This window comes from Malus sylvestris, chromosome 11, assembly GCF_916048215.2.
Source record: "Malus sylvestris chromosome 11, drMalSylv7.2, whole genome shotgun sequence".
Lineage (NCBI taxonomy): Eukaryota > Viridiplantae > Streptophyta > Magnoliopsida > Rosales > Rosaceae > Malus > Malus sylvestris.
In genome coordinates this window covers 19,116,285-19,130,343 of record NC_062270.1, presented here as the reverse complement: position 1 = coordinate 19,130,343, position 14,059 = coordinate 19,116,285, and the positions used below count along the sequence as shown (strand labels likewise).

Here is a 14,059-nt window from a genome sequence, read left to right as displayed (position 1 = left end):
TACTCCACGAACTCTAACAGGTAATTTGTGCATAAGAATGTCGTTTGAACCACAGAGGAATAGTTGGCCCGACTTGCTCTCAGTATTTCCACCATATTTTTCAGAACTTATTGGAGTTTCTTAACACCTAATGAAGTTTCATTAATCACAAGAACAAGAGGCAATGACAGATGGAAAATATCATAAATAAGTTGAAGTTTGGGCACAACAACTGTATCGTAAATAAATTCAAGTCTAGAGGCATTAGCAACGGTGTTTTCAGTTGCACAGATTGTGTCATTTAGAAGAAATCTGACCCGTTTGATAAATGGGCCGAGATTTCCAACCGGGGGAGACGGCCCATCTTGTACTGAGTTGGGCAGTTGGCCGAGTCAACTCACCGGATTAAAATCAAAAGCAGAGGTGGGCAGTGGAGGAAGGAAGATTGAAAAGGCTATTCTTGAGATTTCAATCTCCGAGGCGAAGCTTTAGAGAGACATCCATGGACGACGATTTGCTTCTCAAGAACTTCTTCGCCGAAGTGAGTGAAGTTGAGCGGGACAACCAAGTCCTCAGGTCTCTCTCTCTCTCTCTCTCTCTCTCTCTCTCTCTCTCTCTCTCCCTCTCTCCCTCTCTCTGCATGTATGTATGTATGTATGTATGTGGATTTGGTGACAGTTTAATTGTATAAACTAGGTTTTCGGGCGATAGGGTTATTTATCATATTGAACAATTGAATGGAACCCTGATTGTAATTCCCTTCGCTGCAATTTGTTCTGCCCTGATTCAAATTGAATTGGTTTCAATATGTATAACTGGTTTGGCTGTGTAGTATTCTTGGAGAAAGGACTAATGGGTCATAGGTAGCTGAGCGTGTTGCCGAATATAATTTTAGGCAAGTGTGCAAATTGTGAGGGGAGGATTGATATTGGTGGAGTTTAATACTTCGGAATGAGCAAATGAGACTTCGTGTTTGTGAGTCTTCTTTTTTCTCCCTAAAGGATGGTAACGCAATTTGTATTTAGAATGTCGAATGACAAAATAGAATGATCGTTTCTTTCTTATAACTTATAAGGGGATGGATAGTTTGAGAGGTTGGTTGGTTCATGTAGTTATAACTTATAGGAGGGAGTAATGCTCGGTGGTTTTCCCATTCGAGAACATTGGTTTAGAAATTGCAAGATATGGTAGGGATGGAGAATGGCATTAGGGAGACACTTCATGGCAGGGAAGGTTTGAAGAACATAAAAAATGCTAATGGGCTGATTTTTTAATTTTTTTGTGTGTAGAAAGGGCATTGGTAGGCGGTCAATATTCTTGGATTTTTTTTGTTGGTCTGTTTTTTCCTTTTGATTTTCCGATCTAGTTGCATTGGTTCTTGGCCATCTAATTGATCAACTATGTAAATTATCTGGTGGTGTCAGTTCATGAGAGTGCATACACACACACACACACACAAACATTTTTAGGCATGTCACAAATATCTAATCAACTTTTTCTGTGTGTTTCAAAAAATATGTAGGATCCTCTCCTGCTTCAAGTTAAATCCTTTTGAGTATCTTAACTTACCCTTTGATGCATCCCCAGAAGATGTCAAAAGGCAGTATCGTAAGGTAATTCCCTCCTTCAAATCAAAATGGTATGGCCATTTGTTGGTGGTTTCTTACTTCTATTACTGATGACGCTTTTTTGTATTTGAATTTCTTACAGTTATCCTTAATGGTTCACCCTGATAAATGCAAGCATCCACAGGCTAAGGAGGCATTTGGAGGTGCTTAAATTTATGTATACCGTGTGTTTGGTTTAAATATGCTTATTACAGTTGTCTTTCTATTTATTTTTTAAACATAAGTTGGATATATAAATATATATATAGTTTTCTTTCGAAAACAAGTATGAAGATTCGAATGTAAGACATAATTCATCCTATAACCAACCCATAATATTGGAAACATACATGAAGGGACATGATTATGGGTGGCTTCAGTTACTCCATAGACTGAATTATAGAGAGATATTTGTTGCTGTCCCCTCGATGTAATTGAGTTAGCATGTATTTGTACCTAGATTGTGGACATCTTGTTCATACCTAGGCAGAACTTGTTGTAACCACTAAATATTATCAATGAAGTTATGGTTGCTCCAAAAAACAGATGTTGAATTTGTCATATGTGTTAGTATTATTTTTAGGTTGGTAGTATTTCCTTTGAAGATGTGCAAGATGACACAATTTGATGTCGTTCTGTTGTTGGTAGGAAGCTGTTGACAGTCTGATGTTTGGTGATGATTTGTTTTTGTACAGAGGAACATGGATGCAGATTCATAGATTTATTAATGGACGTTTGCATTTCTAAATTTGAATGCTTGCTTAAATTTAACCATGGGTTATTGATTTCTTGGCAGCATTGGCAAAAGCCCAACAACTATTACTTGATCAACAGGAAAGGGATTATATCATTAGCCAAGTAAATGCCGCCAAAGGTCAGTAACAGAGTTTATTTATTTTTTGTACGTCTTTGTGCCTAGATTTCTCTATTTGAAATCGTGAAGGCATCAAGTGAGGTGCGGGGTGTACTGCTACTCAAGGCATATGCCTTTCAAGACTTGCAAAGTGTAGCATAATATGAACCAAAATATATATAGTAGTACAACAGTTTCATTATTCATGCTTAGTAATCAACCAAAACACATGTAATTCAACAACAATGTCACCATTCATGCATAATACCAAAATACATATAATTCAAGTTCAACAACACCATAAACTTAAATAAAAATCAAATATCCGAACAAGCAGTGGGTTAATGCCGAAAACTCAAAATAATGTATATTTTCTTGTTAATTAGTAAGATTTGGGGATTCTAGGGTTTTAATTTTTTGGTGGCTGGTTGAAGGAGGAGTTAAATTGGACACAGGAGAAGATGGTGGCTGATGTCTATTGTGGAAGAGAAAGGGTTTAAACAGGTTTATAATTTTTTGCCCAAATCTACGTGGTTTTGGGCAGTTTAATTTTTAATTTTTAATATTTTGAAGAGGGACAGCCCAGATAGCCTACACTTAGTCAGTATTGCACAAATAGCATAGCGCATGCTATGTCCAAACAGTGTTCACTAAAGGGGACAATCACAAAACATTTAACGCCTTGTAGCAAAATCCTTCCACTTCATGTTATTTGAAACTTTGATCTACAGTGGGCTCTTGGTTAATCTTTTGTTAGCTAATTGAAAAAAATGTTGTTTGGTGATAATTTTGTATGAAGTGTTGAAATTGCATATCTATAAAATTTATTGCTATTCATTGGCTATATCTCATGGCAAGCATATATATATGGGTTTGGATAAATTAGTTTGTTCTAAAATATTAAAGTAATTCATCATGCAATTGTCCTCCATGCATCTTCTATTCTTAATTAGCAAGTTTTTACTTTCCGGGCGGGGTTGTTTGTGTTTGGGAAGGGGGAAAAACATTCATAAAGTTTTAATGTGGACTGCAGAAGAACTTAAAGCAAAAAGGAAGAAGCAGTTGAAGAAAGATACAGCTTCTAAAATAAAATCATTGGTTGATGAGGTATTTTCCACCCCAAAATCATTGTTGTTTGCATAGGTTGCACGTATTTGTTCCTTATTATTACCAATCTGGTGACATCATTCACAAATTAGATATAAGTTTTTTTTTTTTTTTTTTTTGTGATATATCCATGCAATTAAATTGATATAATACAACAACAACAACAACAACAAAGCCTTTTCCCACTAAATTGATATAATAATATCAACTAAAAAGAAGTTACAAAATTAGTACATTAGTGGTCCTGGGAATTACTGTACATTATTTTTAGGGTAAATCCATAACAAATGCCTAGATGGATGACTCTTTACAGAAAATTCCGATAATAAATCTTATCACATGAGTTAAAGTAAAAAGATAGAAGTTTTCTTGTTATTTTAGCAGATATGAAAGCCGCTGTTTTGTAGTTCTTTGAAAATTCTAGCGTCTTTCTGATTTCCTATCAGGATAGAGTTTCCTTGTTGCGGGTTTCATGTTTGTATTTTTTTCTTTTTCAGAAATGAACTTCTTGTTCAATTTGTACTGCTTATTATTTTCTAATTAAAATTTCTGTTACTTATGTATTAAAATTAAAAAAAAATAAAAAATTCATGAGTCAGGTTTTCTGTGAAATGCGAGACAAAGTACTCTTTATGTATCTTTGTTAGCATAGGGTATTGAAAACCTATTCAGGTTTATTTTCTTTGCATACAGTTTATCTGCCTTGTTAATTATAGTTCCTTCTTTGTTTACTGAGTTACATTAAATTCATTTTATCATAGTTAAGTAAAACCTCTATAAAGTCAAAGTTGGGACCAAACCAAGTTTATAACTTTAAGGAGGTTATTACTTAATAGAGGTGTAGTTAAAAAATATTATTTATTGACTTATTTATCATGAATGAATGTTGTATTTCTTAAATAGGATTCCTTGGGTGCCAAGTATTTTATTTCTTGCACATATGTACTCGCAAGCTCAAAGACTTGACATCAGCTCTAAAAACTAAAGCATTGTCCCAAACAACTTTTAGAAAAATATTTTAGTTCATCTTTATTACTATACATAATTAGTCCCAAGTTAGGACCATTATTTTTTATGACTTTAAGGAGGTTATTCCTTTATAGAGTATTACTTTACAGAGGTTTTACTGTATAATTTCTTCCCTGTTATGAGGCAGGTAATGGAAGTGTTTAGAAATAGGGGTAGTAATTCAAGAAGTTATTTTCTATTGCCCTTTCCTGTTCCTTTGTTGGGAAACAACCTACTAATCATTATGCCTCTTTTATATATGATACAGGGAAAATACGAGCACCAGTATGAACAGTCAGAAGAGTTCCAGCAAGAACTCAAAATGAAGGTTCGAGATATATTAACAGAACAAGAATGGCGAAGGAGAAAAATGCAAATGAGGGTATGCAACATGCTGGAAATATTGTTTTTGAGTTATGCTTATTGAAGGTTCCCTAAAATAGGTTTCTTGGTCTTCATTCTCATTTAGATTTCAGAAGAGGAAGGTAGATTGAAAAAAGATGAAGAAGAAACCAAAGAGATGTGGAAAAGGAAACGGGAGCATGAGGAACAATGGGAAGGAACAAGAGAACAGAGGGTTTGTTTCTATCTTCTTGCTTTTTCCTATGTTGGACAGCATAAAATGTGTGTAGTCAGGCCTGATTTTACAATATGAGGTTGTTAGCCATCTCCAACGCAATAGGTGTTGTGTCACGGGCTCCATAAGTGTCCACTACTAAGGCCGCCATGCACCAGTATTGTCCCCACTTAACCACCTAGACCCATTCACCAAGCCCAATGGACCTCAGGTGTGAGGTTTTATCTCAAAAGGCCTCGGTGCTATTAGATGTGGAACACCTATATTTAAACTATAGATAGTTGTTGTACTTTTTCAGATGTGGGATTCTCTTCACATCCATCTGGGCTTGTATTGAGCCAACTTTTTACACCAACAATAAGGTCTTGTACTTAATTTCCAGACCCTGAAAGACACTATTTGTTGGTTGTCTCATGATTGATGACCTTGATGAATCAAACCATATATAAGGTCTAAGGTGAAAGGCAGTTTATTCAGGTTCCCTGAGAACCTAACCCATTCCTCTTATTATTTCCCAGTGCCACTCAATTTTTTTTTAGCAATCTCCATTGAAATGTATGTTGTATCTTGAAATAAATTATTCCTCAAAGGCCTTGGAATATCCTTTGTATTGCCCCAAATGCATGTGAATTATCATGGGGAGATGGCCATTGGTGTTGCTTTGAATTCATATTTGTCCCGTGAGTCGAATGGTTGCAGTTATATTTCTTCCAAATTCTATGCAAATCGTTTCTCAAACAGTTTCTTAATCAACCCTCATCTTGACTTTAACAGTTTTCCATTAGTAATTCGAGATGAAACTGCAGTATCAACTTAATTTTCCTAAAATGTGGTTAGGTTGAATGACACTAATTTTTTTTGTAGTCAGAATTCTAATTTTTAAAATTATTTCTAGCTAGCTGGCTCCCCTTTAACATTTGTTCACTTTCCTCATCACATTCATGATTAGGTTTCGAGCTGGAGGGATTTTATGAAGGGTGGAAAGAAGGTAAGTTGTGCTGATTTAGTTACGTTGTTATAAGCAACAATTTGTCTTTAGTCTTGGAAAATTTAAAAACAACCGATTGCGTTATTTGGGTTCATTTGCAGGCCAAAAAGGGAGAAATTCGACCTCCTAAGCTCAAGACCGAAGACCCTAACAAATCTTACGTTCAAAGGCCGGTAAAACGAGGTTGATTTTGTTTTGGCCTGAGGGTCGTTGTAGGTTGCTGCATTGGTTAAAGAAGCAGATATTCGAAAGCCTGGTATGTGGAAGATGAGTATGAATCTTTGACTTATATGTAAACAGGAGTATTGTTGTGTCCATGTGAGATATGATTAATATATTGTTCTAATACCTCGTATAGTATAAATATAATCTGATGAGGAATTCTGGACCTCGATTAGGTTTAGGTCATCAAAAGAGTTTAGAAATCCCCCGCATGAACTTGTTCTTACGTGTTTACGACTTGTTTAGACTTGCAGTGCTCGCTAATAACCCTAAATCGTTGCAAACCACAGTTTATATTTCTTTTGGGCTTGTTTGTGTGGTAATTTTTTAAATGTTAGACATCAGCAGTTGGAATTCAAGGAATGTGTTACTCTTAAAATCAATGGTGGAGAAGAGGTAATTTTGGTTGCAAGCAACTGAAAGTATGAAAATTTCAGTTAGTTGCTACTGAACAATAGGACTCATGATTGACATCTAGTTCGACATAAATGAAACGAAATATTTTAATGATTTTCAGTTGCTAGTCACTGAATCGTTACATAGTTTCGAATTGGTTGCTAGTGAATAGTTTTCCTAAAGGTCGGAAGGTTTTTCACTCATAACACATTGAGGACGACTTGGTGCCGCCAAGATTTTCTCTAGGTGGTTTAGCCTCTAGTTTAGAGAAAGCACAAAGCATAACTAAAGTAAAAGACAATCAAGGCCAAGGAGCATAAAAACCCAAAAGTTAGTCTGTCTAAAAATATGATGTAAGGAAAGGAAGAGAAATCACTAGCTAAGCTTAAACTGTTCCTACAAATTGTTCTAATTCACCAAGGCATCAATCATCAATAAAGAAGACAATCAAAGAGAATTTTGAGATCACCCTCCACAATAAGTCTCTGATAGCCACCATGTTTAGTATGAATAAGGCCCAATTTGATAACAGCCGTTTGCTTGTTAGTCTTTTTGGGCAAGTAAGAGCTTTGATCACCCTTCAAAAATTTGCTCTTGTCATCAAATTTGCATGTGACAAGTCCACACTACCCTTCATTAATCAAAAAGGGGGCAACGACGCCTTCACGAGATCCAACGACACCCCTTGACTTCATTTATCAGGAAGGGAACACCAATTACCCTCCCTAGACCAAGATTCAACACTAGGATCGTGTTGGATCAACTCAAATGTTCTTAATCATCCTAGGGCCTAAGATAGTACCACTATAGAATGCAAAGCTTTCGTTAGTAGTACTATACATTCTCGCTTAAAGAACTGTTTAACACAATTAGTGGGAGTATCATATGCTAATAAATCAATCATATGGACTGATAGTTGTAATAAGATCAAATTATTTTAAAGAGATTAAAATGCTTATTTGTATGTGATGAGACCAAAAACCTCTCAACCAAGCTAACTTTAAGTTGACAAGCATGAGGGTGTTTAGAACACTCTTCCGTGGCCTTCTACCATGGTAGGCTCCAATCGTTCATGACTAATACACCGTCTTCATTCTATTATGGGGAAGTTCAATGTATGTGCTTACACACAGAAGGTGTTCTATGTACATACATGATGATGTGAAAGGCAACAAGCGTGGCCAACACCATATTATTGTTAGGTCAGTCTCGAACCCCTACACAAATTAAGCATGGCAAGAACAACTTAAGTGCAATGGCACCAACATTAAATTCTTGTAAGGTGACATTCTCTAAAGGCTATAAAATGAAAAATTACAAGAGTTGTAAATGAGCAAGAGTTACTCTCTCGTCATTATTAATACTGGGCAACATCATATTATTGCGTGGTAGGTTTGGTAATGGTGAACCTTTCATACTCCGCTAAGAGTTTTCTCCAAAACTCTCGAATTTCAATTGAGGGACATGAAATTTGTCAAAATAGTGAGCAGTGCTATTTGATTTAGAGACCCTGATCAAGTAGCTATAAAATCAATCTAAATTATATTCGTTATATAATTTATAATTACCATAGATTTGCAAACACGTTATTCCTTACACCTTCCTAGTGATAATGTATCCATGGAAGAATATGTTAGATATGTCTAACTCGAAGAGTTTCCGTTCGTAACCATCAAAGGGTTGCGTCATGTTACATAATCTTCGAATGTTTGTTTTTCGTGATTTTTGGTGTATGCAATCTCAGAGTATATGCAAACAAGTTTGACTGTTAGATCATTAAAATTAGTTTCGTAGATTGCATATCCCGTGAAAACAATAGATTAAACAAACACTTAGAGTTTATTCTAAACTTTCATTAATTAGAATGTAAGATCTTGTGGTATCCACTAGTGTAAATATTTTAAATTGATTATCGGGTTTGTTCATTGTGTTCTTCTGAGTCAAGGAGTGTACTCATGAAAAATCATCAAAATCGAAGCTAAAATAACTGTTAAATCGTGATTTTTTATTTCTAACCGTTAAAGGATTTCATCCCGTTACCTAATCCTCTAAAGTTTTTCTTGGGTGATTGTTGGCATAAGTGATCTTGAAGTATATACAAACAAATTTGGCAGTTGGATTGTTGAAATTAATTTTATAGACTACAAAAATCATCAAAGGAATTAAATATGCCAATCATGTCTCTCATTTTTGCCCGACTAAATATAAACCTTAAACCCTAAAGTACACCTTTTAGTGGCGAAACCTGAATGGTTTCGTTGTTCAAAGATTCAAGGTTCGTTGTTCAAAGAATGTCATATTACACCCCAAGTTTTTTCCTTCACATGAACACTTTAACAGACGAAGTATACTTTGCCCATCAAATTCTGTACGTCAGGCAAAAGCCTCTGAAGAAACCAAAACATTGACCAGTTTTGGCTGACGAATCATTGTATTCCGTAATACTCTTTATCGAATGAATTATAGTTTGTTGAGCAAAATATTGTTGACCAAATGATAATTTATGGTAGTGCAAAGATATATTTATACTAAGAAGTCAGGAGAATATTTGGTTTTAAACTCGTTAGATATTTGAATTTAAAACTTCTCACTTACAAGTAGACTTGGCATTCGTGTCGTATTTTTCGTGTTCATGTCATTTTTGTGACATACTGATATCTTAACGGGTCATGTCATATAACACCTGTTAAAGTAAACGGGTAAAATGATCCGACCCGAAATTGACCCGTTACCCATTAAAGAATATATATTTTAAATCAATAAATAATGAACATGAAAAACATAATTTGACCCAAAAAATGGATAACATAATACTGAATTAGTATATGCATACCACATTGTCATATAAATATTACTTCAAAACAAAAAAGAAGACATTTGTCTTTCAAGTATTACATACCCCAAAGTAAGAGTCTAATGAAAAAACATTAGTACATTACTACTATATACCAAATGTTCAAGAATATGCAAAATGAAAGGAGTTGTGTTTCAAGGTTGAGGTTGAGGAATCTTACACGTTTTTGACAATAAAACCTTTCAATTTTCATCAATCACCAAGGGAATGGTATTTGAACTTTGGCTTGATATATTAGTTTTGCACTCAAAATACTATTCATGAGATTTGGAGGGTTTTAAAACTCTAAACGACCATGTAACCATCTTCTAAGTGTAGATGATGCAATTACGAGCGTTTATATATGCTTTCACAATTTTCAGATGGATGTTATCTATTTTGAACTCCCTTAAATATTATTCATGAGGGTTTGTATGGTTTTTAAAATTCAAAACGACAATGTACCCCTCCTCAAAGCGTACATGATGTGATTACGAGTGTTTGCATTTTTTTTCACATTTTTTTGCACTTGTAAATTAATTATTATGATTTTTTAATGTGTTGGTATTTTTAAATTAGTTGATATTTTTATTTTTAATGTGTTTTATAATTTCTAATCTCACTCTTTGTCCATAGTATACTATAAAAATAAATAAATAAATAAAATTTAAAATTTTTAAATTTATATAGAATAATAATACAATAATAGATATTTAATATACAATATATACATATACACTATGACTATTGTATTTCACAGTAAGTTTTTTTAGTAGTTTAAAAAATAAAAATCATCAATATAACTTTTTCCTTAACATGTCAAAATAGATTACCCGTTTGTCATCCTCGTGTAAATCTGTTAAGGACCCGTTATTCGTGTGACCCGATAACTACCTGATTAGTTATCGTGCTGACCAGAAACTCGTTATTTTTGTGTCGTTTACGTATTGTGTTAAAGGGTCGTGTAATAAATCGCCAAATCTACTCACAAATGATGCAAAATACCATTAAATCATAACATTAAGTGGCAATTAACTTTGGATTAAAAATGACTCAATTTTTTTAAGAGGACCCGCAAAAGACCTCCAGAATCTCATAACCGGTCTTGATGCCAGTTTGACATATTGGTTTATAGATGCTCTTAGACCCAAATTTAATACAACCCTATAATTATTGCATGCAAGATGTATATAATAGAAGAGAATCCATGCAGACGCTGACATTGCTAGAGTGAACTCTTCTCTATGAATTTGAGTTGGAATTCCCCCTTCTCTAAAATTTGATTAGTTTAAAAAAGAATACCTCTTTTACTTTGGAAAAAGATTTAATTTGATTTTAGATATATGTTTATTATATGCCTACCTAATATTGTACTTTAAGTGGGATACATCCATCACAGCAGTCATACGATTTATAACCCAAAACGAAACAACAGAAGCAAATATGTAGAGTAGTAAATCATGATGTTCCCCCCAAAAAAAATATCAATTACGGCAGACAAGACGCATATTAAAATCTCATTGGCTTAAGTTTTATAAAAGCAAATAAAGTTGATGACAAACCGCATAAAATGCATAGAAAGACAAGACAGTCCGACAAGTCAAAGATGACACCAAGATTTTGTTGTAGCTACTGTAACAGTGCGATTTTATATAAATTATACATGTGACTCGCACTGTTGAAATCTTCTCTTTTTCTTTCTCGGAGATCGTAGTTTGATCTTCTAAATCAAGATTTTTCCCTCCCTTGTGTGTGTTTCCTTTTATTTGACTACACAAACCCTAAAGAATGGAGGGGATGAGAAAGCGAACGACGGAGCGATCGAGCAGATTAATAATGGGTAGTGAGTAGTAAAGGATTTGGATTATCACTTGGACTATGAGGAGTTGGATAATCAAGAGGTGGCAATGCAATAAGGCTCCCAAAATAGAAGAGATCTTCTAGGCTCTTTGCAACCCTTTGAAAAGGGAAGCAAATGATCACCTTTGTTCCCTCTCAAGACAAGCAATTGTTGCCGCTCATTTGCCAACTGATTCTTGGACATAAAGCCATTGTTTTTCAGGGACTGCGACGTTGGTGGCGGAAGAGGGTTGAGAGCGGCAGTTGTAGGCTTGGTGCGCCAATAGTACTCGTAAGCGTTGAAAGAGCCTGCTGCTGCCGCTGTTTTTGTGGTGGCCAGTGGCTTAGGTATCAACCGAGCCAGGCGGCCAGGCCGTGGAGGGAGTGACTTTGCAATTGGGGTTGGTTCCACTACTTCAACCTCCTCTTCATCCCCTCCATATTTCACAACTTCATTGAACCTGTTAGTCCACCCATGAGTCTTATTGGCTAACCCAATCGGCTTATTCATCATTAATGCTAACCTGTGAACATTTGCCACTCTACTTGTCAATTTCTCAACCTCATCACTTTCTTTCTCCTCGTCCTGATCCTCATCAACATCAACATCAACGTCAACATCATCACCATCACTTTTTTCGCTTTCTTTTTCCTCCTCTCCTTCCTCAAAGTTCACATTCTCCTCGAATTCTTCCTCTCTAAATTTCTCTTCTTCATCAGCAACCTCTTCACACTTAGGCGCCTCGCAAGAGCTAGGAGTAGCATTGAGAAATGTGAGGACAAGGCGACCATCATGGCGTTCGGCACGGAAGTTATTTGGAGAAGGTATAGACACCGCTTCAAGGACTAGTCGCCCGTTGTCGCGATGAGTCCTCATGTGAACAGATACCCCATCACATCCTGATAAGGACGAAAGAGGTGGAGGGGAAGATCGAGCTGAAGGCAATTTCTTACTAGCAGCAGAGTTGTATTTGACAGCTCGGAATTCGTTCTCATCAAATGCTTTTGACCGCTGAGGTTTCTCTTTTTCTTTTTCTTCTTGTTGCTGAACCACGGCTTGGTCTTCTTGCTGATCTTTCTCCACTACTTCTATGTCACTGGTCTCGGAAGTAGGGTATGAAGAAAACCCTTCAGAGCCAGTCTCGGATCCAAGACTTTCAGTGCAAACTTCAAGACTCTTCTTAGTCAAAGCGCTCGATTGTTTCTTCACAAGAGGATGAACATAAGGCGCTGCAGTAGCCACTTTGCTCGCCTCTTCTTCGTTGGCCTTTTGACATACAATCGAGCTCCAAAGATCGGCTTGTCCCGGCTGCTGCTTTGTAGCTTCGGCTTTGTTTTTTTGCCTTTGAGCTTGCTCATCAATTGAGCTCCAAGTATGGAATTTGGCCTTCCTTTGATCTTGGTAATGATCTTCGTCTTCGGACGATGAAGATGAATTGTCCCGCATGTCTGCGGATCCGCAGAGTTCTTCGGATGACGCAATCTTCTTCATGGGAGAGAAACCATTTTGAGCCAGCCATCTCTTGGACGACATGTCCGCGGACAGTGTTCGCCGCAAGGAAGCGGCTTTGGTTCTTTCAGAGTCTGACGGACCGAGAACGGTGACGATCCCTTGCTTCTCAGTGACCACCTCTTGCTCCATAGTCTTCTTCATCATGAAAAGAGAAGATGGCGAGCGAGTTAGGCTCTTGCTCAGAGAACCTATCTCCCTGAATCAGCTAAGATTCGAAGGAGCTTGTGCGAGTGTTAGCTGCGAATATAGAAAGATGGAAGAAACAAGAGAAAATCAGAAAAACAAGTTGCTGAAGATTGCAACAAAATTTCAAGTTACAAAGCAAATTAAAGCATTCATGTGAATAAGAAAATACAAAGCCAGCTGTGCTAGCTGTGTAATTTACCTGATCAGAGATTCAGAGAAACAAAGCATCCAACAGAGGTCTCTGGTGTAAAGAGAGACCACTGAAGGAGTGAAGGGTTGCGAGAGTAGCAGAGAATAATAGTAGAGAGAGAGAGAGAGGGAGGATGATGAAGGTGATGTTTGAGGATAAGTGGGTTGTGTGTGGGTGATGATGGCAAAACAGGGCGGAGGAATGTGGGTATTTGTAGGGAGCCAAAAGGGCTTGGAACCGTGTGCATTGGGACCCGCCTACACCACCAATGAAAAAGGCCCTTCCGAATTTGGTTTTCAGTTCTCCTTAAAATTTTTATAAACTAAATAACATAAAAGTTAATGATTGAATTATTAATTAAACGTTAATAAATATGCTTATTCTTAATGGTGACACATAATTTAGTTTACAAATTTAGTTTTCCTAACATTATTCTTTCAGAAAAAGTGGGTTGGATTAAAGAAAGAAAGAAAGAACAGTGAGGGAGAGAGACATAGAGTTTGGATTTCAAGAGGATGTCCTCAATTTGGGAAAGGGATCCTCTCTGGATCACTTCCTTGTAATCCACCAAATCAGTGGATCCGTGCCATTGAAATTTGATCCAACGACTACAAACAGGGATCCGGAGAGGATCATTTCCCTCAATTTGGTCCTTTATTAGCTTTCCTCTCCCTCGTCAAGTTATCGTTTTGCTCAAAATTAAGCAAGCTTAAGGTGGTCCAATAATCATTTCATTTTCAGTGTTAATTTTTATTTTTCAT

At 36.2% G+C, this 14,059-nt stretch overlaps 2 protein-coding genes across 2 annotated transcripts; one reads left to right on the top strand and one right to left on the bottom strand.

The window, feature by feature from the left end:
* Positions 1–387: 387 nt before the first annotated feature.
* LOC126588905 (uncharacterized) lies at positions 388–6,467 on the top strand. The gene is made up of 9 exons (XM_050254056.1): positions 388–555; positions 1,502–1,592; positions 1,690–1,750; positions 2,383–2,460; positions 3,473–3,546; positions 4,823–4,936; positions 5,024–5,131; positions 6,081–6,119; positions 6,221–6,467. Exons 1-9 carry the CDS (start codon positions 482–484, stop codon positions 6,305–6,307), a joined length of 726 nt encoding a protein of 241 aa, XP_050110013.1. The 5' UTR covers positions 388–481; the 3' UTR covers positions 6,308–6,467.
* A 4,610-nt stretch (positions 6,468–11,077) lies between these two features.
* Positions 11,078–13,480, bottom strand: LOC126588205 (protein FAF-like, chloroplastic). The gene is made up of 2 exons (XM_050253278.1): positions 13,308–13,480; positions 11,078–13,159 (listed from the first exon to the last, which is right to left on the bottom strand). The coding sequence occupies exon 2, from the start codon at positions 13,064–13,066 to the stop codon at positions 11,465–11,467; it is 1,602 nt and encodes a 533-aa protein (XP_050109235.1). The 5' UTR covers positions 13,067–13,159; positions 13,308–13,480; the 3' UTR covers positions 11,078–11,464.
* Between the last annotated feature and the right edge of the window lie 579 nt (positions 13,481–14,059).